A 23,946-nucleotide genomic window follows, 5' to 3' on the forward strand; every position below is an offset into this window, starting at 1 on the left:
TCCAAGCAAGGAGAGGCGTCACAAAAAACAGAAATACAGCTAAAATTAATCACTAACCTTTGATGATCTTCATCAGATGACACTCCCAGGACTCAATGTTACACAATACATGTATGTTTTGTTCAATAAAGTTCATATTTATATCCATAAAACCCATTTTACATTGGCGCGTGATGTTCAGAAAATGTATTCCCACCAAAACCTCCGGTGAATGAGCACATCAATTTACAAAAATACTCATCATAAATGTTGATAAAATTTACAACAGTTATTGAAAGAATTATAGATACACTTCTTAATGCAACCGCTGTGTCAGATTTCAAAATAGCTTTACGGCGAAAGCACATTGTTCAATATTCTGAGTACAGAGCTCAGCCACCAAAGCAAGCTATACAGTTACCCGCCAAGTTCTGGAGTCAACTTAACTCAGAATTAGTATAATAAATCTTCACTTACCTTTGCTGATCTTCGTCGGAATGCAGTCCCAGGACTCCCACAAGAAATGTTATTTTTGTTCGAAAAACTCCATATTTATGTCCAAATACCTCAGTTTTGTTTGCGCGTTCAGATCACTAATCCAAAGGCATAACGCGCGAGCGCAAAACCAGAGACGGAAAGTCAAATAGTTCCATTACCGTTCGTAGAAACATGTCAAACGATGTTTACAATCAATCCTTAGGGTCTTTTTAACATAAAACGTCAATAATATTCCAACCGGACAATAGTGTATTCATTACAGAGGAAAAAGGAGCGGCGGGCTTGCGTGCTCGCGCAGTAAACAACTCACTGGTCCCAGGCAGTCCACTGATTGACTGAGCTCCTATTCTCTGCCCACTAACAGTAGAAGCATGAAACAAGTTTCTAAAGACTGTTGACAGCCATTGGAAGGTTTAGGAAGCGCAAAATGACCCAACAGACACTGTAGTTTGAATAGGGATTAGATAGAAAAACTACAAGTCACTTCCTGGTTGGATTTGTTCTCAGGTTTTTGCCTGCCATATGAGTTCTGTTATACTCACAGACATCATTCAAACAGTTTTAGAAACTTCAGAGTGTTTTCTATCCAAATCTACTAATAATATGCATATCCTACCTTCTGGGCCCGAGAAGCAGGCAGTTTAATTTGGGCACGTATTCATCTGAATTTCTGAATACTGCCCCCTGTCACCAAGAAGATGGTGAGCAAGGCATTTAAAAAAAATAACCAGGCATCCTCTACTGATGGGATGAGGTCAATATCCTTCCAGGATACCCGGGCCAGGTCGATTAGAAAGGCCTGCTCGCTGAAGTGTTTCAGGGAGCGATTGACAGTGATGAATGGAGGTTGTTTGAACCCATTACGGATGCAGGCAATGAGGCTGTGATGGCTGAGATCTTGGTTGAAAACAGCAGAGGTGTATTTAGAGGGCAAGTTGGTTAGGATGATATCTATGAGGGTGCCTGTGTTCACGGCTTTGGGGTTGTACCTGGTAGGTTCATTGATAATTTTTGTGAGATTGAGGGCATCAAGCTTAGATTGTAGGATGGCTGGGGTGTTAACCTGTTAGGGCTAGGGGGCAGTATTTGCACGGCTGGATAAAAAAAATGGACCCGATTTAATCTGGTTACTAATCCTACCCAGTAACTAGAATATGCATATACTTATTATATATGGATAGAAAACACTCTAAAGTTTCTAAAACTGTTTGAATGGTGTCTGTGAGTATAACAGAACTCATTTGGCAGGCAAAACCCTGAGACATTTTCTGACAGGAAGTGGATACCTGATGTGTTGTATTACCTTTAAACCTATGCCATTGAAAAACACAGGGGCTGAGGAATATTTTGGCACTTCCTATTGCTTCCACTAGATGTCACCAGCCTTTACAAAGTGTTTTGAGTCTTCTGGAGGGAGATCTGACCGAACAAGAGCCATGGAACGATGATGGCCCATTAGACACCTGGCGCGCGAGTTCATGTTGGGTACCCTCGTTCCAATACGTTATAAAAGAGAATGCATTGGTCCACCTTGAATATTATTCATGTTCTGGTTAAAAAAGGCCCTAATGACTTATGCTATACAACGTTTGACATGTTTGAACGAACGTAAATATATTTTTTCCCCTCGTTCATGACGAGAAGTCCGGCTGGCTTAGATCATGTGCTAACAAGACGGAGATTTTTGGACATAAATGATGAGCTTTTTTGAACAAAACTACATTCGTTATGGACCTGTGATACCTGGAAGTGACATCTGATGAAGAGAATCAAAGGTAATGGATTATTTACATAGTATTTTCGATTTTAGATCTCCCCAACATGACGTCTAGTCTGTATCGCAACGCGTATATTTCTGGGCGCAGTGCTCAGATTATTGCAAAGTGTGATTTCCCAGTAAGGTTATTTTTAAATCTGGCAAGTTGATTGCGTTCAAGAGATGTAAATCTATAATTCTTTAAATGACAATATAATATTTTACCAATGTTTTCTCATTTTAATTATTTAATTTGTGGTACTGACTTGACTGCCGGTTATTGGAGGGAAACGATTTCCTCAACATCAATGCCATAGTAAAACGCTGTTTTTGGATATAAATATGAACTTGATAGAACTAAAAATGCATGCATTGTCTAACATAATGTCCTAGGAGTGTCATCTGATGGAGATTGTAAAAGGTTAGTGCATCATTTTAGCTGGTTTTATGGTTTTGGTGACCCTGTCTTTGAATTGACAAAACATTACACACAACTCTTGTAAATGTACTGTCCTAACATACTCTAAATGTATGCTTTCGCCGTAAAACCTTTTTGAAATCGTAAAACGTGGTTAGATTAAGGAGATGTTTATCTTTCAAAGGGTGTAAAATAGTTGTATGTTTGAAAAATTTGAATTTTGACATTTATTTGGATTCAAATTTGCCGCTCTTGAAATGCACCTGCTGTTGATGGAGTGCACCACCTAGCCCATAGAGGTTAAGCATGTCCCAGTTTAGGTCACCTAGTAGCACGAGCTCTGAAGATAGATGGGGGGCAATCAGTTCACATATGGTGTCCAGAGCACAGCTGGGGGCAGAGGGTGGTCTATAGCAAGCGGCAACGCTGAGAGACTTGTTTTTAGAGAGGTGGATTTTTAAAAGTAGAAGTTCAAATTGTTTGGGTACAGACCTGGATAGTAGGACATTACTCTGCAGACTATCTCTGCAGTAGATTGCAACACCGCCCCCTTTGGCCGTTCTATCTTGTCTGAAAATGTTGTAGTTAGGGATGGAGATGTCAGAGTTTTTGGTGGTCTTCCTAAGCCAGGATTCAGACACGGCTAGGCATGTCGATAGACGTAGTATAAACCAGCCTTTAGTCTTGAAATCTTTGGTTGTTTACTACATGGCCTCACGTGAATCCTTAAAGAGATGGGTGGGGCTAAGGCTTAAGAGGCTGTGAATGATGCTGAATAGGTGTAGACAAGGAAGAGCTCTCCACTAGGTGTAACAAAACATTCAAGGGCCATGTTCTCAAAAGTGGGGTTACATGTTATCAACTTTTAACCTGTTTAGGATAGGGGGCAGTATTTTCACGGACGGATAAAAAACGTACCCGATTTAATCTGGTTATTACTCCTGCCCAGAAACTAGAATATGCATATAATTGTTTGATTTGGATAGAAAACACCCTAAAGTTTCTAAAACTGTTTGAATGGTGTCTGTGAGTATAACAGAACTCATATGGCGGCCAAAACCTGAGAACATTGCATACAGGAAGTGCCCTCTCTGACCATTTCTTGGCCTTCTATAGCCTCTTTATGGAAAATGGCTGAAAAATCCCTGGCTGAAAAACAGTAGCGCATTTGGATAGTGGTCGATCTGAGAACAATGAAACGGGCGTGCGCATGCACGTGAAGAGTCCATTTTACATTTTCAGTCTTTGAACGAAAACGACGTCTCCCGGTCGGAATATTATCGCTATTTTCCGAGAAAAATCGAATAAAAATTGATTTTAAACAGCATTTGACATGCTTCGAAGTACGGTAATGGAATATTTTGAATTTTTTTGTCACGATACGCGCCGGTGCGGCACCCTTCGGATAGTGTCTTGAACGCAAGAACAAAACGCCGCTATTTGGATATAACTATGGATTATTTGGAACCAAAACAACATTGGGTGTAAACTAGAAGTCCTGGGAGTGCATTCTGACGAAGAACAGCAAAGGTAATCACATTTTTCTTATAGTAAATCTGAGTTTGGTGAGTGCCAAACTTGGTGGGTGTCAAAATAGCTAGCCATGATGGCCGGGCTATCTACTCAGAATATTGCAAAATGTGCTTTCGCCGAAAAGCTATTTTAAAATCTGACACCGCGATTGCATAAAGGAGTTCTGTATCTATAATTCTTAAAATAATTATGTTTTTTGTGAACGTTTATCGTGTGTAATTTAGTAAATTCACCGGAAGTTTCGGTGGGTATGCTAGTTCTGAACGTCACATGCTAATGTAAAAAGCTGTTTTTTGATATAAATATGAACTTGATTGAACAAAACATGCATGTATTGTATAACATAATGTCCTAGGAGTGTCATCTGATGAAGATCATCAAAGGTTAGTGCTGCATTTAGCTGTGGTTTTGGTTTTTGTGACATTATATGTTAGCTTGAAAAATGGGTGTGTGATTATTTCTGGCTGGGTACTCTCCTGACATAATCTAATGTTTTGCTTTCGTTGTAAAGCCTTTTTGAAATCGGACAATGTGGTTAGATAAAGGAGAGTCTTGTCTTTAAAATGGTGTAAAATAGTCATATGTTTGAAAAATTGAAGTTTTTGGATTTCTGAGGTGTTTGTAATTCGCGCCACGCCCTATCATTGGATATTGGAGCGAACATCTAGATGTAAGAGGTTAAAGCAGAATCACTTTCCCATTGTTTCTCAACTATAGTGTATGATATATCATTTTCTAGCTTGGAGTTTCTACTTTTATCCAATGTAAAAAAACACCATTAAAAATGTTGCTACATAAGCCCGAATCAAGACGATCGGTCATAGATCTCAATGTGTCAGTCCACGCCTATCAGCATCAATCCATCATCTTTTAATGATGTCCCAACAAATTCTACGTAAAACCCATAAAACAACCGTGTATTCCCATATTAAACATATCCCTTTGTTCTCCATGTCCCTCCCGGTCTTACCGGTGAGAGGTCCTACGTTCCAGGCGATATTGTTGCACCAGCCGATGGCCTGGACCCAGTGGACGGTGCCCGTGTTGAGCCACACCAGGTCTCCGGGACGCTGGATGAAGCGGTAGACGGGGACGTCTGCCTCGTACAGGTCCTCCAGGTTGGGCCACCATGACCCCATCAGGAAGTTGATGTTGTTCCTGCAGGAGACACACACACATCCGATATTAGAAACAGAGGATGCACATGGACACTCACTCATACTCTGAAGACCCCTACTCATACTCTGGGTAGTTCATGAATACAAAAATAAATAAATACATTTTTACATCTGCAATGAATGAAAAGTCGAGATATTCACTTTCCTTTTATTGGTACCAAGTATACCACTTAAATCTGAGTTAAACTTGAGTTAAGACATCTCTAACCTTACAGACTGCACTGGCAGTAAAGAGACAGCGGTAGGATATCAACTTTGTGTTGGTTAGAGGTAGGAGAATTTTGTTGACGTACTTTTCACAGAAGTCGTTGATGATTCCCCAGTAATGTTCGGGCACTGCGAACCACTCACAGTCCCCCGGGCCAATGTTGATGTTCACTGAACAGAAATTATTGTTCTCCTGGTGACCTAGAAGACAAGACACAAATACCTTGTTAAACAAAACACACTACACGTACTACAAACAAACAGCATTATGTGTGTGGACATCTGTGTTAATGCATGTGGGTGTGTGTGTGTCTCTGCGGCATGTGCGGCTCTCGCTGTGTGTGTCTAACCTGGCGTCCTGCTCCCAGGGACCTTCATGTAGAGCTGGACAGTGTTCATGCCCAGGATGGTGTGTCCTACGTGGCTGAGCAGGTTGCCAGCAGACACCACTCTGGCAAACGCTGGCAGCTTACTGAGCTCCTGCAGCTGCAGCTTCCACCTGGAAGGAGGTCACAGAGCAAGGGTCAGAGGTAAAGACTACAGCACAGACACACACCGCTCCCAAACTGAGGGATCCTCTTTATGATACCAATGCCTAGTCCTACCTAGGCCATACCCTTTCTGTGTTTGTAAATCTGAATGGACTGGATAGGTGAAAGGACAAGGGTTGTTTTGGGACCAGGCCATAATCTGGTTTATATGCAAATTGTCAAATTAAAGACAAAACATCAGTGATCTGTTTCATGAACAGAACCACATAGTATTGGGTGGAACACTTACTTCCTCTCGTCAGACAGGTCGATGTTGGTGCCAAACTTGATGTGTTTGAAGGGCCCTTTCCTCCGCCGTGTCGCACTGTGGGATCATGGGAGATGTCGTTTAGACAGAGAAGAGAGATATCACACAATGCATGCCTACAGACAGACAGAGACAGACATCTTACCTCTCTGCATTGGCTGCCTCTGCCTCCTGCTCCTTCTTCTTCTCATTCTCCTCCTGGAAAATACATTTAATATAGGTATGTTTTGAGCATATCTGTTCATTGAGTGAGTTCAGTAAATGGAGTGCAACAAACATTCTAAGCTGGGAAGATATTCTGTTTAAGTGACAAAGCTACATCTGGAGTGACCATGTGAATATTCAGTGACAACATACCCCTCAAAACTGTGTTTCTATTCAACAAGGCCTTGTACTGACTTTGTTTGGCGATGGTGGTGGTGGATTTGTATATCTACGTGCATCTCCCTCTACTAACCCGTAGTGACTCCTGGAAGGACGAGGCCTGGTACTGGGCATACTTGGCAATGGTGGTGTGTGATTGGCTGCTCTGGCAGCGCCACATCTTCCTTGTGCCACTCAGGTCCCAGTTCTCGTCGGTGGGCTGAGACAGCTGGGTCCGCACCTCCACCAGGTGGTCTGGGTTAGCCTCCACCAGTGTCTTAGTGGAGAACAGACCCAGGTCTGAGAGAGGGGAGGGGCAAGAAGGGTGGGATGGAGGAAGGAAGGAGTGGAGGGAGAGAAAGAAGGGTGGAGGGAGAAGGGACAGAGTAGGAGAGGAAAGAAAATAGGGAGACAGAGGATGGGGAATGAGGGAAAGGGAGAAAAAGTGGAGTGGAAAAATGTTTAGTATGGGATGTTTAGTACCACTCCCAACTGGTATGGGCAACAGCAAAACATCGGTCAGGGAAATTCAGCCAATTTCTGCTAAGGCTGCAAAGTCTTTCCCAGAGCAGTAAAACACAGAGTTCAGAAGAACTAGCTTAATGAAGTAACAGCTATTTATCCATCCAGTTATTAAGAGTGAGTTTCTAGTCTGTGTGTGGTGTGCTACAGTACAGTGATGCAGCTGCGAGCTAGCTGATGAAGTGAGGGAGCCAATAGCTTTCCTTGGCAGCCGTTGGCTACTTTACTTCAGATGCTATATTACTGTATATGTAATGACACTCTCTGCTTGCAGGTGGTGCTGTTGTCATACATGTTAAGTTGTTCAACACACAAACACACACATCCCCACCCACCCAAGCCTGTGAGAGTGAATGGGTGCAAGCGCACACACCCTCACACACACAAGCAAATGAGTGCGTACAGACACACAAAGCTTTTATTTCTGTCCTTAGGGGAGAAACACTCAAGCAAAACTCAAATGAGATTCCAATCAGGACTAGACCGATGACTGTTTGTTTTGCTAGAGTGTGTAAGCAAAGTGTATTTCCCCAGCAGTAGTGTGTAACGACGGTATCGGACTACCATCAGTGTGTAACTCACCCAGTTTGAGCGCCCCGGCCAACCCTCTGATGACGGTGACAGGGTTGGAGGGGTTGGTACAGAACTGATGGAGCGGAGGGAAGAACGCATCCCTCTTATTCTCCAGCTACACACCACGGGAGAAAAACACACACACATTAGACTTTTGACTTGCAAACTAGACCGTTCTAATGAAGTGTAAGACCTTTACCACAGAGGTTTTCCTGGGACAGCGACGGACGCAACTAAAAACTTCAGGATGAAAACTACATTTACTGTTGTAAGTAAAAAGTTCAAAGTAATGAAATCTCAACAAAACCCCTCGTGGTTGTATACTCACGTAGATGCTGGGTGTGGGGGGGTTGAGTTTGTCCTTTGGCAGTGAGGGCGAGGGGGGCGGAGGGAGTCTGGGTGGGGGACACTTTTCTAGGAGGACACTGCTGTTGGACAGGCCGTTCTTCCCCAGGTTCCTAAAGACGTAGGGGGGACAGAGAGAGAGATCACGTCTGGCTGCTCAATGACACTGAGATGAACCATGCTTCAGCTAATAGCAGCAGTACAAGCCAACACAATGAGTCTGGAATCTAGACAGACATGCATTGTGCAGCACAATTAAAACAGACCAGTGTTAGAACAGAACTGGAACCTGTACTTTGAGGCTCAGTAAGAGAAAGAAACCTAGAGTAGCGATTCACCAAAGCTATAGTCATACACAGAGCAGTATATGTGCAGTAGAATAACACCTATGGCTCAGGTTGTGTACACATGGCTTACTGGTCAGGATCTCTATACCCTTATCAGTTACTGGACACTCCTTGTACACAGCATATATACCCCTTTCGGAAACATTAGTCATCTACCTAGTCATCAGCACAATACCTCTCCAACCCACTGATAGCCTGACCTACATCAGAGCACAATCCCCACACTCAGTGGGCCACAAATACCCCATTTGGCTGCCCAGACCAGAACTGAAACAGGCCAGGCTAAGGGCTAACTAGCCAATACGGCCAGGCTGGGCTGCTACAGCACCAAGACCTTCAAGTTGCAACTCAAACCAAACAGTCAGCAGCGACCCCCACAGTAAACTCTATATGACACAGACGGTGAGTTCGGGGTATTCAAGTTGGGGTCACGGGGGAATTGCAGTGGGGTTGCCAAAATTGGAACAAAACATTAAGAGTACAGATTATTGTATGAGACAATATACAAGAAAGCTCATTTGGAGAGAATTTTTTTGGTAAATGTTTTTTTTTAATTATTATTTTGATAGATGAAAAAAATGAATTGAAGGTTATTTGTTGACGTAAAGATCTAAATTAGCAGATTTTAAGGTTGCGTCATTAGATTTGGAGTCAAATTCCTGCCAGAGAAAAAAACGAGGTCCCTGCTGAAAAAGTTTGAACACCACTGCTGTAGTTGGTATGGCCTTTACAAGAAAAATACACTACATTGCATTAGAACATACAGCATTTGAAAAATCCATCCTATGGCCATTGACTTCTTTCAAAAAAGCACGTCAAAGGTTACAAATTAAATGTGACTGATGTGATAGAAGGATATGATGTCCTACCTGCATGCTTTGAGCACCTGGCTGGAGCTGGGGTAGATGGAGACTGAGGACCATGGGGCCAGGGCTGGCCTGCTGTGAGACACCCCAGTGGGCTCTACCTTCACTGGGCTCCGAGAGTCCTCTAGCCCCTTACCGTTGACCTGTGGAGTAATGGTGGCGGTACCGGTGGTTCCGCTGTTGGACGGGCTGCTGATAAGGCTGGTAAGGCTGTTGGCTGTGAGGGGGTGGTGGTCGGCGCAGCGCGGGGGGGATGGGGTGGAGGCGGACATGGCTGAGAGGGGCGAGGAGGCCACAGAGCGTTCCGACAGGGGTTTGGGACCTCCGTGGTGGACACCCGGGTGGATGTTGTTGACCTTGATGTTATTGTCCATGGTGGCTCCTTGATTAACACCACCGTGATTATTATTATTATTAGCGTGGTTAGTAACATCCTTATTACTGGCTTTTCCCATGAGCAAGGCTGAGAGCTGAGGATTGTCTGAACTGAGCGCGCCCGGAGGAGGAGAGCCGGGCTGGGATTGGCTCCACGAGCTGTCTGTGGTCACCGCCCCCTGCTGGATGTGATTAGCCAATCCCTGCATAGGGGCAGTGGTACCGGGACTAAGCGACGTCCCTGTGGTGGTAGCCAATCCACTGCTGCTTCCTGAAGGCATGGTCTCTTTGGTTTGGGCCACTGAGGTAGTGGTGGCGGAGTGGAGGGGCAAGGAGGGGAGGTGGTTAGGGGCACCGACCCTCTGGGGCGAGGAAGAGGAGGCAGGGCAGGGCCCGGTAGAATGTCCGACCTGATTTAGAATTTGAGCACCGGATCCAGCGGCCTGGGAGGAGGATGAAGAGAAAGGGTGTTCTCCATTGGGACCTGCCGAATGTGAACCTGGACCTTTGTGAAGCCCCTGGATAGAGGGGGAGAAAAACAGATTGATCAGCGATGAGGGTCAAGACAGTTAATGAGATGCAAAACAAGAAAACAGAGTGACAGACCAAGTCAGAGCAAAATAAAAGGAGGTTGAGTGAAAGAGTGAGCAATAGAGAATTCACAAGATAGTAGGAATATGAATCTTTCCCTTTCAAGATGATCAATACGCATCTAGTTAGATGCATGGGCAATGATACGTTTCAGTTTTAAATGATTCGGTATGATTTAGAGAACGAATCGACACGATTTGGTTTGATAACGGCTTGATTCGATGCACTTTTGCTGCATAAATACATTCATTTTCTATTAGAAATTAAAATCTGCTGCTAATGGAGCTCATGAGCTGGATCTGTTTGCGCTGGATCTGTCTGCGCTGTGTTTGTGTGCGTCTCCCTGAATGGATTTTGGACTTCACCCCCCCCCCCCCCATCTCAAAATGTTATGATTTTGACCATTTGGAAGTTTAGTGAGCTTCTTTTCTCCTCCCGCTTTGCCATGCAGAGCGCCTCGCAAAAGTGATTGCTCGTTATGAAACTATCAACTTTACCATGTATGTCAAAACATTACCATATACACCTGCTCTTTCCATGACAGACTGACCAGGTGAATCCTGTTGAAAGCTATGATACCTTGATGTCACTTGTTAAGTCCACTTCAAATCAGTTTAGATGAAGACGAGACAGGTTAAAGAAGGATTTTTAAGCCCTGAAACAATTGAGACATGGATGGTGTATGTGTGCCATTCAGAGGGTGAATGGACAAGACAAAAGATTTAAGTGCCTTTGAACGGGGTATGGTAGAATGTGCCAGGCGCACCAGTTTGAGTGCATCAAGAACTGCAATGCTGCTGGGTTTTTCACACTCAACAGTTTCCCGTGTGAATCAAGAATGGTCCACCACCCAAAGGACATCCAGCCAACTTAGCACAACTGTGGGAAGCATGAGTTAACATGTGCCAGCATCCCTATGGCATTCCAAGGTGTTCCTAATGTTTGGTGTACACTGATTGTTTAAAACAAAACAACCAAAACTATACTAGGATGATGAACCTGAACAATCAAAATAAAATCTCTTGTAAGCCCCGTTCAGCAGGTATCGCCAGATGAGAGTTGTGTCTCTGGTAGCTTACTTTTATAACACCATTTTCAATTAAGCAATAAAGCCAGAGGGGGTGTGGTATATGGCCAATATACCACTGCTAAGCACTGTTCTTATGAACGACGCATTGCGGAGTGCCTGGATAGAGCCCTTAGCCGTGGTATATTGGCCATATACCACACCCCCTCGGGCCTTATTGCTCAATTGAAAATGGTGCCTTATTGCTATTATAAACTGGTTACCAATGAAATTAGAGCAGTAAAAATAAATAAATATCCGTGGAATACGGTCTGATATATCACGGCTATCAGCATTCAGGGCTCAAACCACACAGTTTATAATAATCCATTGGTAACAATAACCTAGCAAATTACATTAGCTGTCACTCAACTAATAAAGCTCAATATCAAGCTAACCATTTCAGCATTTGAATGCTTAAGGTGCTGCGCAGATGTGCAAGATCAGGAAGAGGATGCCTACCTCGTGTTGGTCAGTGCACGAAGCTGGGAACAGTGAGCAGTTTGACTAGGCTACTGATATTACCTATGGTTGTTTGGCATGCAAAAAATTACTTGTAGATCAATGACTTAACAGTTGTATGCTTAGTTTGACACTGAAGAGGAGGCCGCATCAATTGTCACAAAAGATTAGGTATTTTCAAAACATTTTAATGAATCGGCAATTAGTAACATTTGAATAGATTTTCGACCGATGCATACTACATTTGGATCGGTTTGGTGTCAGCGGACCGATGCGGTCTTATCTTTAACATTTGAACTGGGGGCCGATGTGTTATGGTGAAATGTTACATCCTTACAAGATAGATACAGACAGTTAGCAAACAAGATAGAACAAGAGTGAAAGTGAGAGAGAGATAAAGAACTCGTCAGAATTAAAGAGAGACTGAAACAAAAAGATATGTACCTGAGTGGAGTTGGTACGTTGCTGGCTCTTCCAGGCCTCCTCTACATTACTGGTACTATTACTGCTGTGACTGGTGTTGTTGCTGGTGGGGGTACTGGGGTTACTGGTACTAGTGGCATTGCAGTTGTGAGGTAGACAGTTCTGCTGTAGGTAAGGCACGTTTCCATTACTCCCGCCACCTCCCATTAGACCGCCCGGTAACGTCCCTGCACCCGGTAGACCGGGAGTGCGATTATTGCCCACAGTTCCCCCCTCTGGATTGCCTAGCTGCCCAAGGGGACTTGAAGATAAAGATGTGTTGGCCATTGGCTGAGCAGTACAGGGGGGACGGGCTGTGGTTTGACTGACGGGCGAAGTCCGGGAGAGGGGGTGAGGGGAGGGGAGGGAGTTTGGGGACAGCGAGGGGCCGTTGGGTAGGGTGGGCCGCAACTGTCCTGCTGCCTGCTGTCTCACCTAGCCAATTAAAGGGGTGATGGGAGAGAGACAACAGTTTGAATACTGTTAATAATAAAATGTGTGGTGTTTGCTTATCTGTGTGTGTGTGTGTGTGCGCATGTGTGTGTGTGTGTGCGTGCATGTGTGTGTATGTGTGTGTGTGTGTGCGTGTGTGTGCGTGTACCTGATGTTGATGCTGCTGCATGAGGGAGAACTGTTTTTCCAGCTGGTCCAGCATCTGCATCTGTGGTGGTTTCAGACTGGCCCGGTTGGTCCGGAGCTGATCCAGGAGCTAGAAGAGGATGGAAAGGTACAGGCATTTAGAACCATTGTTAACTATTTACATTCTGAAGTGTTTTGCTTATGGCTTTTTATGCTTACTATTCAGTACGCAAGTTGCTTTATACTGCAAAGTTGCTTTGGAGAAGGGTTGTAGAGTCTGTAAAATGACTCACATGTAACAAATACAGTTCAGGTCTGACTCATTTGATTAGAATCAGACACTGGTATGGTTTGATTGGAAGAGCAGAACCCACCTGTAGTTTCTGTGGTGTTAGGTACCAGCTGGGGATCTGGTGTTGTACCGGGTGGTTGGTCCACAGGTCCACAGCACTCTGTGGGATCAGAGAGAGATACTTGGCAATAAAGCTTGTATCAATTTTGGCATAATTCCTATTTGCGTTCACAAAGCTGGTATAGGGTCAGTTGGCGTGACAGAGATTTGGTTCTGGGTTCTGACATTAGGCTGGGTTAAGGACCAATGTTACCTCTAAGCTGCGTGCAGCCGCCCCGGGACTGCCCCGCAGAAGAAATATCAGCCCGCACAGGGTTGAACTTCACCTACATTTCTAGTTTTCCCCCTTAGTTAACACTATCAACGTTTCCCTTTACTGTGCAAATTGTGATCGAATCAACACAATGTTAGCCACTTTCAATGCAACATAGCGAAACAAAACAAACTATGGAAGCGATTTTCTTGTAGCCAGAGCGCATTGGAGTACGATTCTATTGCATTGACTCAGGCCCATACACAGACCGGTGCGCCATAACCAATCAGAGCTGCAGAATCCCTATATGCAAATAGACCATTGCCACATATGGATCTGTGCCATTCACTTTGAACTGGACTGTGTTTACAGCATGAGTGGTCGTGAATAAATGTGGTTGTTTCGAGATCAAAGCAAGTGCTGCATGTAGCTAGGTGTGTACATTTGTTCATATTCTTTGCTAGTAAGCAAGTTATTAGCCCAGATATAGCTCATTTCTAGACAGCAATGGGGGAGTGGTTGCTTGCTACAAGAGCACAAAACATGTGCATTTCTAGCCATCTTTGAAAAGCAAGTCAGGTAAAGAGCTTTTTTACTGTAAGGGGCAGTGTTGTATTTTGGGGCAGGCTTGAATAAGCTAAGTAGCCAAAAGTCAGAGGGTAGCATAATTTGTCAGATTATCTAATAATGGTATGGGAATAATAATGAATTTTATTTTGAAAAGTGGTTTCTTCAACACAACATTTTCAGTCACCGCCTTGTCTGAATGACAAGTGGATAAACAGGTTAATGTCTATCCCTACATGTTTTTTTCCCAAAAGTCTCATGGAGTGTAGGCCAACATTGAACACCACATATTGGCTGCTACTCTAGGCTGAATGATAGAACAGCTATTTCCATGTTAATATGTTATGGGATGCATTTTCTCCATAGTTTTTTATGGTAGGCCAGTGATAGGCCTACATTATGATCAACTTGGCCACTGTTATAACTATAACTTAAAGCGGGTACAGCCTCAGTGTTCAGTGTTCAGCCTCAGTGAATTTACTGTGTTAAATGAGGCCTCACCTCCTGGTTACATTAGTGACCATATCCCCCACGCATCCCGCAAAGGCGGAGGTGTTACTAACATTTACGATAGCAAATTTCAATTTACAAAAAAAAACGCAGACGTTTTCGTCTTTTGAGCTTCTAGTCATGAAATCTATGCAGCCTACTCAATCACTTTTTATAGCTACTGTTTACAGGCCTCCTGGGCCATATACAGCGTTCCCTGAATTCCTATCGGACCTTGTAGTCATAGCAGATAATATTCAAATTTTTGGTGACTTTAATATTCACGTGGAAAAGTCCACAGACCCACTCCAAAAGGCTTTCGGAGCCATCATCAACTCAGTGGGTTTTGTCCAACATGTCTCCGGACCTAGTCACTGCCACAGTCATACTCTGAACCTAGTTTTGTCCCATGGAATAAATGTTGTGGATCTTAATGTTTTTCCTCATAATCCTGGACTATCGGACCACCATTTTATTACGTTTGCAATCACAACAAATAATCTGCTCTGACCCCAACCAAGGAGCATCAAAAGTCATGCTATAAATTCTCAGACAACCCAAAAGATTCCTTGATGTCCTTCCAGACTCCCTCTGCCTACCCAAGGACGTCAGAGGACAAAAATCAGTTAACCACCTAACTGAGGAACTCAATTTAACCTTGCGCAATACCCTAGATGAAGTTGCACCCCTAAAAACATTTGTCATAAGAAACTAGCTCCCTGGTAAACAGAAAATGCCCGAGCTCTGAAGCAAGCTTCCAGAAAATTGGAACGGAAATGGCGCCACACCAAACTGGAAGTCTTCCGATTAGCTTGGAAAGACAGTACCGTACAGTATCGAAGAGCCCTCACTGCTGCTCGATCATCCTATTTTTCCAACCTAATTGAGGAAAATAAGAACAATCCGAAATTAATTTTTGATAACGTCACTTCAGCAGTAATAAATTCATGAACTTCTTTGAGGAAAATATCATGATCATTCGAAAGCAAATTATGGACTCCTCTTTAAATCTGTGTATTCCTCCAAAGCTCAGTTGTCCCGAGTCTGCACAACTCTGCCAGGACCTAGGATCAAGGGTGACACTCAAGTGTTTTAGTACCATATCTCTTGACACAATGATGAAAATAATCATGGCCTCTAAACCTTCAAGCTGCATACTGGACCCTATTCCAACTAAACTACTGAAAGAGCTGCTTCCTGTGCTTGGCCCTCCTATGTTGAACATAATAAACGGCTCTCTATCCACCGGATGTGTACCAAACTCACTGAAAGTGGCAGTAATAAAGCCTCTTGAAAAAGCCAAACCTTGACCCAGAAAATATAAAAAACTATCGGCCTATATCGAATCTCCCATTCATCTCAACATTTTTTGAAAAAGCTGTTGTCACTGCCTTCCTGAAGACAATGTATACGAAATGCTTCAGTCTGGTTTTAGACCCCATCATAGCACTGAGACCGCACTTGTGAAGGTGGTAAATTACCTTTTAATGGGGTCAGACCGAGGCTCTGCATCTGTCTTCGTGCTCCTAGACCTTAGTGCTGCATTTGATACCATCGATCACCACATTCTTTTGGAGAGATTGGAAACCCAAATTGGTCTACACGGACAAGTTCTGGCCTGGTTTAGATCTTATCTGTCGGAAAGATATCAGTTTGTCTCTGTGAATGGTTTGTGCTGTGACAAATCAACTGTAAATTTCGGTGTTCCTCAAGGTTCCGTTTTAGGACCACTATTGGTTTCACTATATATTTTACCTCTTGGGGATGTCATTCGAAAACATAATGTTAACTTTCACTGCTATGCGGATGACACACAGTTGTACATTTCAATGAAACATGGTGAAGCCCCAAAATTGCTCTGGACCCTGATCTCTCTTTTGACGAACATATCAAGATTGTTTCAAGGACAGCTTTTTTTCCATCTGCGTAACATTGCAAAGATCAGAAATGTTCTGTCAAAAATTGAGGCAGAAAAATGTATCCTTGCTTTTGTTACTTCTAGGTTAGACTACTGCAATGGTCTACTTTCCGGCTACCCGGATAAAGCACTAAATAAACTTCAGTTAGTGCTAAATACAGCTGCTAGAATCCTGACTAGAACAAAAACATTTGATCATATTACTCCAGTGCTAGCCTCCCTACACTGGCTTCCTGTTAAGGCAAGGGCTGATTAACCTCTCTGGGACATGTGGGACGCTAGATACACTTCTCATTAATCCAACCACATTGTCCTATTTCAAAAGGGCTTTACGGCGAAAGCATAACATAAGATTATGTTAGGACAGCGCCTAAACAAGAAAAACCACACAGCCATTTTCCAAGCAAGGAGAGGCGTCACAAAAAACAGAAATACAGCTAAAATTAATCACTAACCTTTGATGATCTTCATCAGATGACACTCCCAGGACTCAATGTTACACAATACATGTATGTTTTGTTCGATAAAGTTATTATTTCTATCCATAAACCCCATTTTACATTGGCGCGTAATGTTCAGAAAATGTATTGCCTCCAAAACTACCGGTGAATGAGCACATCAATTTACAAAAATACTCATAAAAAAAAAAAAAAAAGATAAAATTTACAACAGTTATTGAAAGAATTATAGATACACTTCTCCTTAATGCAACTGCTGTGTCAGATTTCAAAATAGCTTTACGGCGAAAGCACATTGTTCAATATTCTGAGTACAGAACTCAGCCATCAAAGCAAGCTTTACAGTTACCCGCCAAGTTCTGGAGTCAACTAAACTCAGAAATAGTATTATAAATCTTCACTTACCTTTGCTGATCTTCGTCGGAATGCTCTCCCAGGACTCCCACAAGAAATGTTCATTTTGTTCGATAAACTCCTTATTTATGTCCAAATACCTCCGTTTTGTTCGCGCGTTCAGATCACTAATCCAAAGGCATAATGCGTGAGCGCAAAACCCGAGACGAAAAGTCAAATAGTTCCATTACCGTTCGTAAAAACAATCCTTAGGGTCTTTTTAACATAAATCTTCAATAATATTCCAACCGGACAATAGCGTATTCATTACAGAGGAAAAAGAAGGAACGGCGCGCCTGTGTGCCTGCGCAGTAAACAACTCGTTGGTCTCAGGCTTGAGACAGCTCTTATTCTCTTCCCAGTAACAGTAGAAGCATGAAACAAGGTTCTAAAGACTGCTGACATCTAGTGGAAGCCTTAGGAAGTGCAAAATGACCCCACAGACACTGTAGTTTGGAAAGGCAATAAGTTGAAAAACTACAAACCACTTCCTGGTTGGATTTTTTCTCAGGTTTTTGCCTGCCATATGAGTTCTGTTATACTCACAGACATCATTCAAACAGTTGTAGAAACTTCAGAGTGTTTTCTATCCAAATCTACTAATAATATGCATATCCTACCTTCTGGGCCCGAATAGCAGGCAGTTTAATTTGGGCAAGTTATTCATCTGAATTTCCGAATACTGCCTCTGTCACGAAGAAGTTAAGGTTTTACTGCTAACCTACAAAGCAATACATGGGCTTGCCCCTACCTAGCTTTCCGATTTGGTCCTGCCGTACATACCTACACGTACACTACGGTCACAAGACGCAGGCCTCCTAATTGTCCCTAGAATTTCTAAGCAAACAGCTGGAGGCAGGGCTTTCTCCTTTAGAGCTCAATTTTTATGGAATGGTCTGCCTACCCATGTGAGAGACGTAGACTCGGTCTCAACCTTTAAGTCTTTATTGAAGACTCATCTCTTCAGTAGGTCCAATGATTGAGTGTAGTCTGGCCCAGGAGTGTGAAGGTGAACGGAAAGGCACTGGAGCAACGAACCGCCCTTGCTGTCTCTGCCTAGCCGGTTCCCCTCTCTCCACTGGGATTCTCTGCCTCTAACCCTATTACAGGGGCCGAGTCACTGGATTACTGGTGCTCTTCCATGCCGTCCCTAGGAGGGGTGCGTCACTTGAGTGGGTTGAGTCACTGACGTGGTCTTCCTGTCTGGGTTGGCGCCCCCTCTTGGGTTGTGACGTGGCGGAGATCTTTGTGGGCTATACTCGGCCTTGTCTCAGGATGGTATGTTGGTGGTTGAAGATATCCCTCTAGTGGTGTGGGGGCTGTGCTTTGGCAAAGTGAGTGGGGTTATATCCTGCCTGTTTGGCCCTGTCCGGGGGTATCATTTGATGGGACCACAGTATCTCCTGACCCCTCCTGTATCAGCCTCCAGTATTTACGCTGCAGTAGTTTATGTATCGGGGGGCTAGGGTCAGTCTGTTATATCTGGATTATTTCTCCTGTCTTATCCGGTGACCTGTGTGAATTTAAGTATGCTCTCTCTAATTCTCTCTTCTTTCTTTCTTTCTTTCTTTCTTTCTTTCTTTCTTTCTTTCTTTCTTTCTTTCTTTCTTTCTTTCTTTCTTTCTTTCTTTCTTTCTCTCTCTCTCTCTCTCTCGGAGGACCTGAGCCCTAGGACCATGCCTCAGGACTAACTGGCATGATGACTCCTTGTTGCCCCCAGTCCACCTAGCCGTGCTGCTGCTCCAGTTTCAACTGTTCTGCCTGCGGCTATGGAACCTGTTCGCTGTGATTACTATTATTTGACCATGCTGGTCATTTATGAACATCTTGGCCATGTTCTGTTATAATCTCCACCCGGCACAGCCAGAAGAAGACTGGCCACCCCTCATAGCCTGGTTCCTCTCTAGGTTTCTTCCTAGGTTTTGGCCTTTCTAGGGAGTTTTTCCTAGCCACTGTGCTTCTATACCTGCATTGCTTGCTGTTTGGGGTTTTAGGCTGGGTTTCTGTACAGCACTTTGATATATCAGCTGATGTAAGAAGGGCTATATAAATAAATTTGATTTGATTCACAGTAAATGCACGCCAGAAGTTGCACAGAATTTTCACAATGTTCAAGTTTGTGCTCAGCAGACCTGAAATTTGCTCAGTGGCAAAAAATGTTTGAGGGAACATTGTTAAGGACTGAACCATACCTTAGCCGGGCTGGCGGTGCGTTTTCTCTTGGCGGGGCTGGCCTGACAGTCAGTGTGGCTGGGATGGGGGGAAACGTGCGTTTGGCCCTGGCCTCCCTCACCATCCTGGTGGGACTTAGACGCCTGGGGGAGAGGCGGGTTATGGGGGAGAGAGGGCGGAGGATTATTGGGAGAGGCAGGAAAGGAGGGGGGAGGATGGTTCTGTTACTATGTGTAGAGGGTTTGGACTAAGAACAGAACCCACAACCCCGACAACAACCTTATTGATACATCTAATCACAAATCTCAGAGCCAACAGTGTGTGTGACAGTCTTGTCTTTTTTTCTTGGCAGGAGGAATGAGATGAATTTGATATGAAACGTAAGGAACTTAAATATTTGGGTTACCACCGTTTGCCATCAATCCTTTGGTGCCAAGGTAGTTTTAATGTCAAACGGTCGTCCAAGAAAAAAAATATATGGCAGGCAAGTTGAGAATTCATCAGATATCATTCAGAGTCACTAACATATAACAATTCCATATCAGAAGTTTCCATTCATTCTGTGCATGTCATATCAAACAGAGTTGATGGGTGAGTGAGAGTAGCATTGACTGATGACTTGTACTGTTGTATTAGGAACCACACAGAGAATTTACTCTACTAAATCTATTATATGTGAGGTTAGTGTTAGTGAGGGCGATTCTCGTCTCAACTCCTTCGCTTTTTCTGCACTGATGCAAATGTTTCTAGACAGATGAATGCAATTATTGCCTGTGGGCATCCACTGTATTTCACCTATCCTGAGTTTTCCAATCAGTGCCAATGAGAGGAGAGAAAAGGAGAAGACTATTGAGATGCACCAGGACAGGACAGGTTAGGCAGTAGTAGTAGTAAGGGTTTGTTAGCTGGGTGTTATCGGTCTCTAGTGGTCTCACCTGCTGCTGCGGTGTCTGTGACCCTGGGCTGCCTGCTGCAGTGTTCAGGCCCCCCTGTCTGGAGGTGAGCTCAGCAGGGATGGGCAGGCTCCACGCCTCCTCAATACTAGGAAGCATTTTAGTACCCTTCCCCCCCGCAAGACTACCTGGCTGAGGGTTACACAACTGAGCCTATAGGAGGAGGAAATGGTGTAAAGACACATTTCAGTACTGGTTTACGGTACGGTAGGACAATCCAGTGACACTACGTACTGAGCACCTTGGAGTATAGTACTGTAATACTTTCTACTAAGTCAATCAGTTATAGTATAGGTACTTGTACAAGAAATACAGCCTCTTCAGAGATGATATAAAGTCAAATGAAAAGAATCACTCAAAGAATGGTCAATGCCATGAGATTGTCTTTACGATTACTGATGAGAATGTGTAGTATCGCATCAATATGAATCAGTGTTCATATATCAATGAGTCAAATCAAAAATCACAGAATTACGTCACAGTCCGTAAAATAAACAACAATAAACAAATGTACAAAATAGAGCTCTTAAAACACTTGCATGATACACCACAACACAACAAAGCACAAAACAACCCAACACACACCACAACGTTTAACAGAAAAGGGCCAGCTGAAATCTTTGGTTACTGGTTGGTTGGTGTGTGCATGTGTGTGTATGTGTGTGTGTGTACATCTCTGCATGTGTATCTCTCCCTCCCTCCCTGCTTACCTGCAGCAGCTTAATGCGGTGTGTGAGGGCGGCGGTGTTAGTGCAGGACTTGCTGCGGGTGGCGTTGATGTAACACTTGATGGCGTCGTGCGGCTGCCCGCAGGATTCATAGAGCGTGCCCAGGTCCATCCAGGCGGCTGCGTGACTGTGGTCCAGCTGCACTGCACAAATGTAGGCCTGCAGTGCATCCATAGGCTGGTTCTGCTGCTGGTACAGCACACTAGGGGAGAGAGGGAGGGAAAGAGGGAGGTAGAGAGGGAGGGAAAGAGGGAGGGAGAGAAAGTAAGAAAGAATGAGTGACGGGGAGAGGGGGGCAGAGTTTTTAGTGTATCCTCTCCCTCGGGTGGCCACACCCAAAGTCTATCCACACTTCACTTGCTTGGGACCTCTAACTCCCTCTCTGCCTCTCCTGTTGCAGTGTGGAGCTGCAGGGTCCCCTAGGGTCCAAACCAGCCCCTTAGAGGGCCCCTGAGCTGCAGTTTCCTTGAGACGATACAGCACCAAGACTGTTCCAATCCTATTGCTATGGCCAACACACACATCCACACACACTCCAGTGTTTCCCCTATATGCATTTAGCATATAGAGGATGGTAAAAAGTTTCAGTGTAAACGTCAACAATTAAAACCAAATATAAAGTATGTTGAAAACACAATATATTTTTTAAATAACATCTTTCAGAACTAAGAATCACCCAAATAAAAACTTGACAGTCAGGGAGAATCTAAAATTCCAAAAATGTCATGTCATGGGGCCCCCATTGATTTATTTATACTGCTTGAAATCACTCAGATAACATAAGAACACGGCATAAGCCATGGAAAAATATGTAGAATTTCAGGAAACTAGCTTTAAAACTGCAAAATTGGGTCTCTGCATCCAAGTGGGCTTCTAAAACTGTGCCACTGGCCACGCCCACAGCCGGCAAGGCCCCCCCAACTTTGCCACCGCTGCTGAAAAAAACCATAGGGGAAACACTGCACTCCTTCAGATTGAGTAATCCTTCATGACTTCTCCAAGGGTCCTACAGCCAGACAGTTGAGTATATGCTGGCTGCAGTGAGTCAGGTCTTACCCTATGGAGCACCAGGTGTCAGCGCTGGCCTCAGACTTGTCAATGGACTGTCTGTAGGAGATAAAGGCATCCTGGACTTTCCCAATACTAGAGTAGCACCTTGAGAGAAACACACATTATGCTTGGTTACTAATCAACATGAACATGAATACAAAGATAAAGTCAGAGAGACATCTCTACATTGGCCGCTTGATTTCCACTGGGTAACACAGCCACAAAGTCAGATGCCACTCCGGTGGGAGAAATCAATATGAGAATATCTCAACACTGGCAGGTAAGTAATACTGTGAAACCCTATCATTCCACGATTGCTGCAGATATATTATGGACATTTTCAGAAATTTCAATGCAAAAAAAAATAGATACAATTTCCATATGTAGCACCTTCCACATGTATTGGATTGGTTAAGCAGTGCAGAAGAGAACCTCCCCCGACAGTTTTTTGTATTCTCGTCAAGACCAGTATGTAGGGGATCAAGTTTCAGGCATTTCTTCCACACATACTACGTTAGGTTAGCACTAGCCCAACCATGTCAACTGTACCCTAATGATCCATAATCAAATAAATCTAAGCCATAATAAAATTGTGTGGATTAGCAGAAAGGCAAACTGAAATAAAAAATAAATACAAATTAGAGCTATTCATCTTTAGGTTTCTGTGTAACAAGAATGAGCTGTCTTCCCAGTGGGAAGACTGATCATTAATCACTGATCAATAATCAGTGCGATCAGAAAGTAGACAATGAAGCTCTGAAACGGCTACTGTCTAGGCCTGTAGAATGTAGAGAAACAGGTGAGACTGGGGCTGAACCCAGTAGAAGAGAACAAGACAAGACTGGTGAGCTTTGATGCCTTATGGGCAGAGTCCTACTCAATACACTGCTGTTGAGCCTTACACACCTGCTGGAGGGTAACTAGAGACAGCAGGAATGCACTATGAAAGAAAATGTCAACAAAAGAAAAGGAAAGCCTCTTACCTGCCGAGGAAGTACCAGGACTGTCCAGAGTTGGGGTCTGCTTCTAGCGACTTCTGCAGACACTGGATGGCATAGCTGTCCTTGGAGCCTTTGTCCCCTAACAGCTCCACTGTATGATGCATCCAGCCTGGAGGAGACCAGACCAGGGGAGTTAGGAGGGTGGAGGATCCAACAACTGCCACCACTAGTCTGGGTGCAGGGCTAGCCTTCTGCTAGCTGGTCAACAGCACCACTAGCTAGCAGCACCCTTCACTTCACTGTCTGCAATAGTAACTCTCACTACCACTGATCCAGCAGGTCTTTCTGCTAGTCTATTACCAAGGCTAGCTAGATCGAATAACAATGGTACAGCTCGAGTGACTAATATTACACTAATATTCACTATACGCTGGTATAGTACTACACTGTCAGGCTCAGAGACACTGCTCTGTCTGTCTGGTGTGTAAAAGCACCAGTCTCATAAACGGACCAAATGGCTTGTCTGTCTAGCTTTCTAAAGAAGAGGGAGGGAGAGAGCAGAAAGTGGGAGGGAGGGAGGGAGAAAGGGAGGGAGATTCCTCCTCCATACACACACCAGCCATGTCTTCAAAGGTCTAAACAAGTCCCCCGGGGCTCCCTCCCCTCTCTCCACACACACACACACACACTTCCCTAAGGACAGGCATACACACACTTCCCTAAGGACGGGCATACACACAGACATACACACTTC

The 23,946-nt window shown here is 44.0% G+C and overlaps 1 protein-coding gene across 6 annotated transcripts in view; it reads right to left on the minus strand.

Annotated features, from left to right (window-relative positions):
* Positions 1 to 23,946, minus strand: part of kdm6a (lysine (K)-specific demethylase 6A) — a 103,263-nt gene that overhangs the window by 8,372 nt on the left and 70,945 nt on the right. For 5 of the 6 annotated variants that reach the window (XM_014164464.3, XM_014164463.3, XM_014164461.3 and 2 more), the window contains 17 exons: positions 23,235 to 23,361; positions 22,258 to 22,356; positions 21,184 to 21,403; positions 20,456 to 20,626; positions 19,541 to 19,663; positions 13,293 to 13,370; positions 12,941 to 13,048; positions 12,322 to 12,774; positions 9,387 to 10,276; positions 8,154 to 8,283; positions 7,835 to 7,940; positions 6,825 to 7,030; positions 6,513 to 6,565; positions 6,350 to 6,424; positions 5,920 to 6,068; positions 5,656 to 5,770; positions 5,155 to 5,342 (listed from right to left, as the gene is read on the minus strand). In XM_014164464.3, coding sequence (XP_014019939.2) covers positions 5,155 to 5,342; positions 5,656 to 5,770; positions 5,920 to 6,068; positions 6,350 to 6,424; positions 6,513 to 6,565; positions 6,825 to 7,030; positions 7,835 to 7,940; positions 8,154 to 8,283; positions 9,387 to 10,276; positions 12,322 to 12,774; positions 12,941 to 13,048; positions 13,293 to 13,370; positions 19,541 to 19,663; positions 20,456 to 20,626; positions 21,184 to 21,403; positions 22,258 to 22,356; positions 23,235 to 23,361 — 3,291 coding nt within the window. The remainder of the gene's footprint in view (positions 1 to 5,154; positions 5,343 to 5,655; positions 5,771 to 5,919; positions 6,069 to 6,349; positions 6,425 to 6,512; positions 6,566 to 6,824; positions 7,031 to 7,834; positions 7,941 to 8,153; positions 8,284 to 9,386; positions 10,277 to 12,321; positions 12,775 to 12,940; positions 13,049 to 13,292; positions 13,371 to 19,540; positions 19,664 to 20,455; positions 20,627 to 21,183; positions 21,404 to 22,257; positions 22,357 to 23,234; positions 23,362 to 23,946) is intronic. The other variant, XM_082967040.1, reaches the window with a different exon arrangement.

This window comes from Salmo salar, chromosome 21 (assembly GCF_965601325.2).
Source record: "Salmo salar chromosome 21, fSalSal1, whole genome shotgun sequence".
NCBI classification, from domain to species: domain Eukaryota; kingdom Metazoa; phylum Chordata; class Actinopteri; order Salmoniformes; family Salmonidae; genus Salmo; species Salmo salar.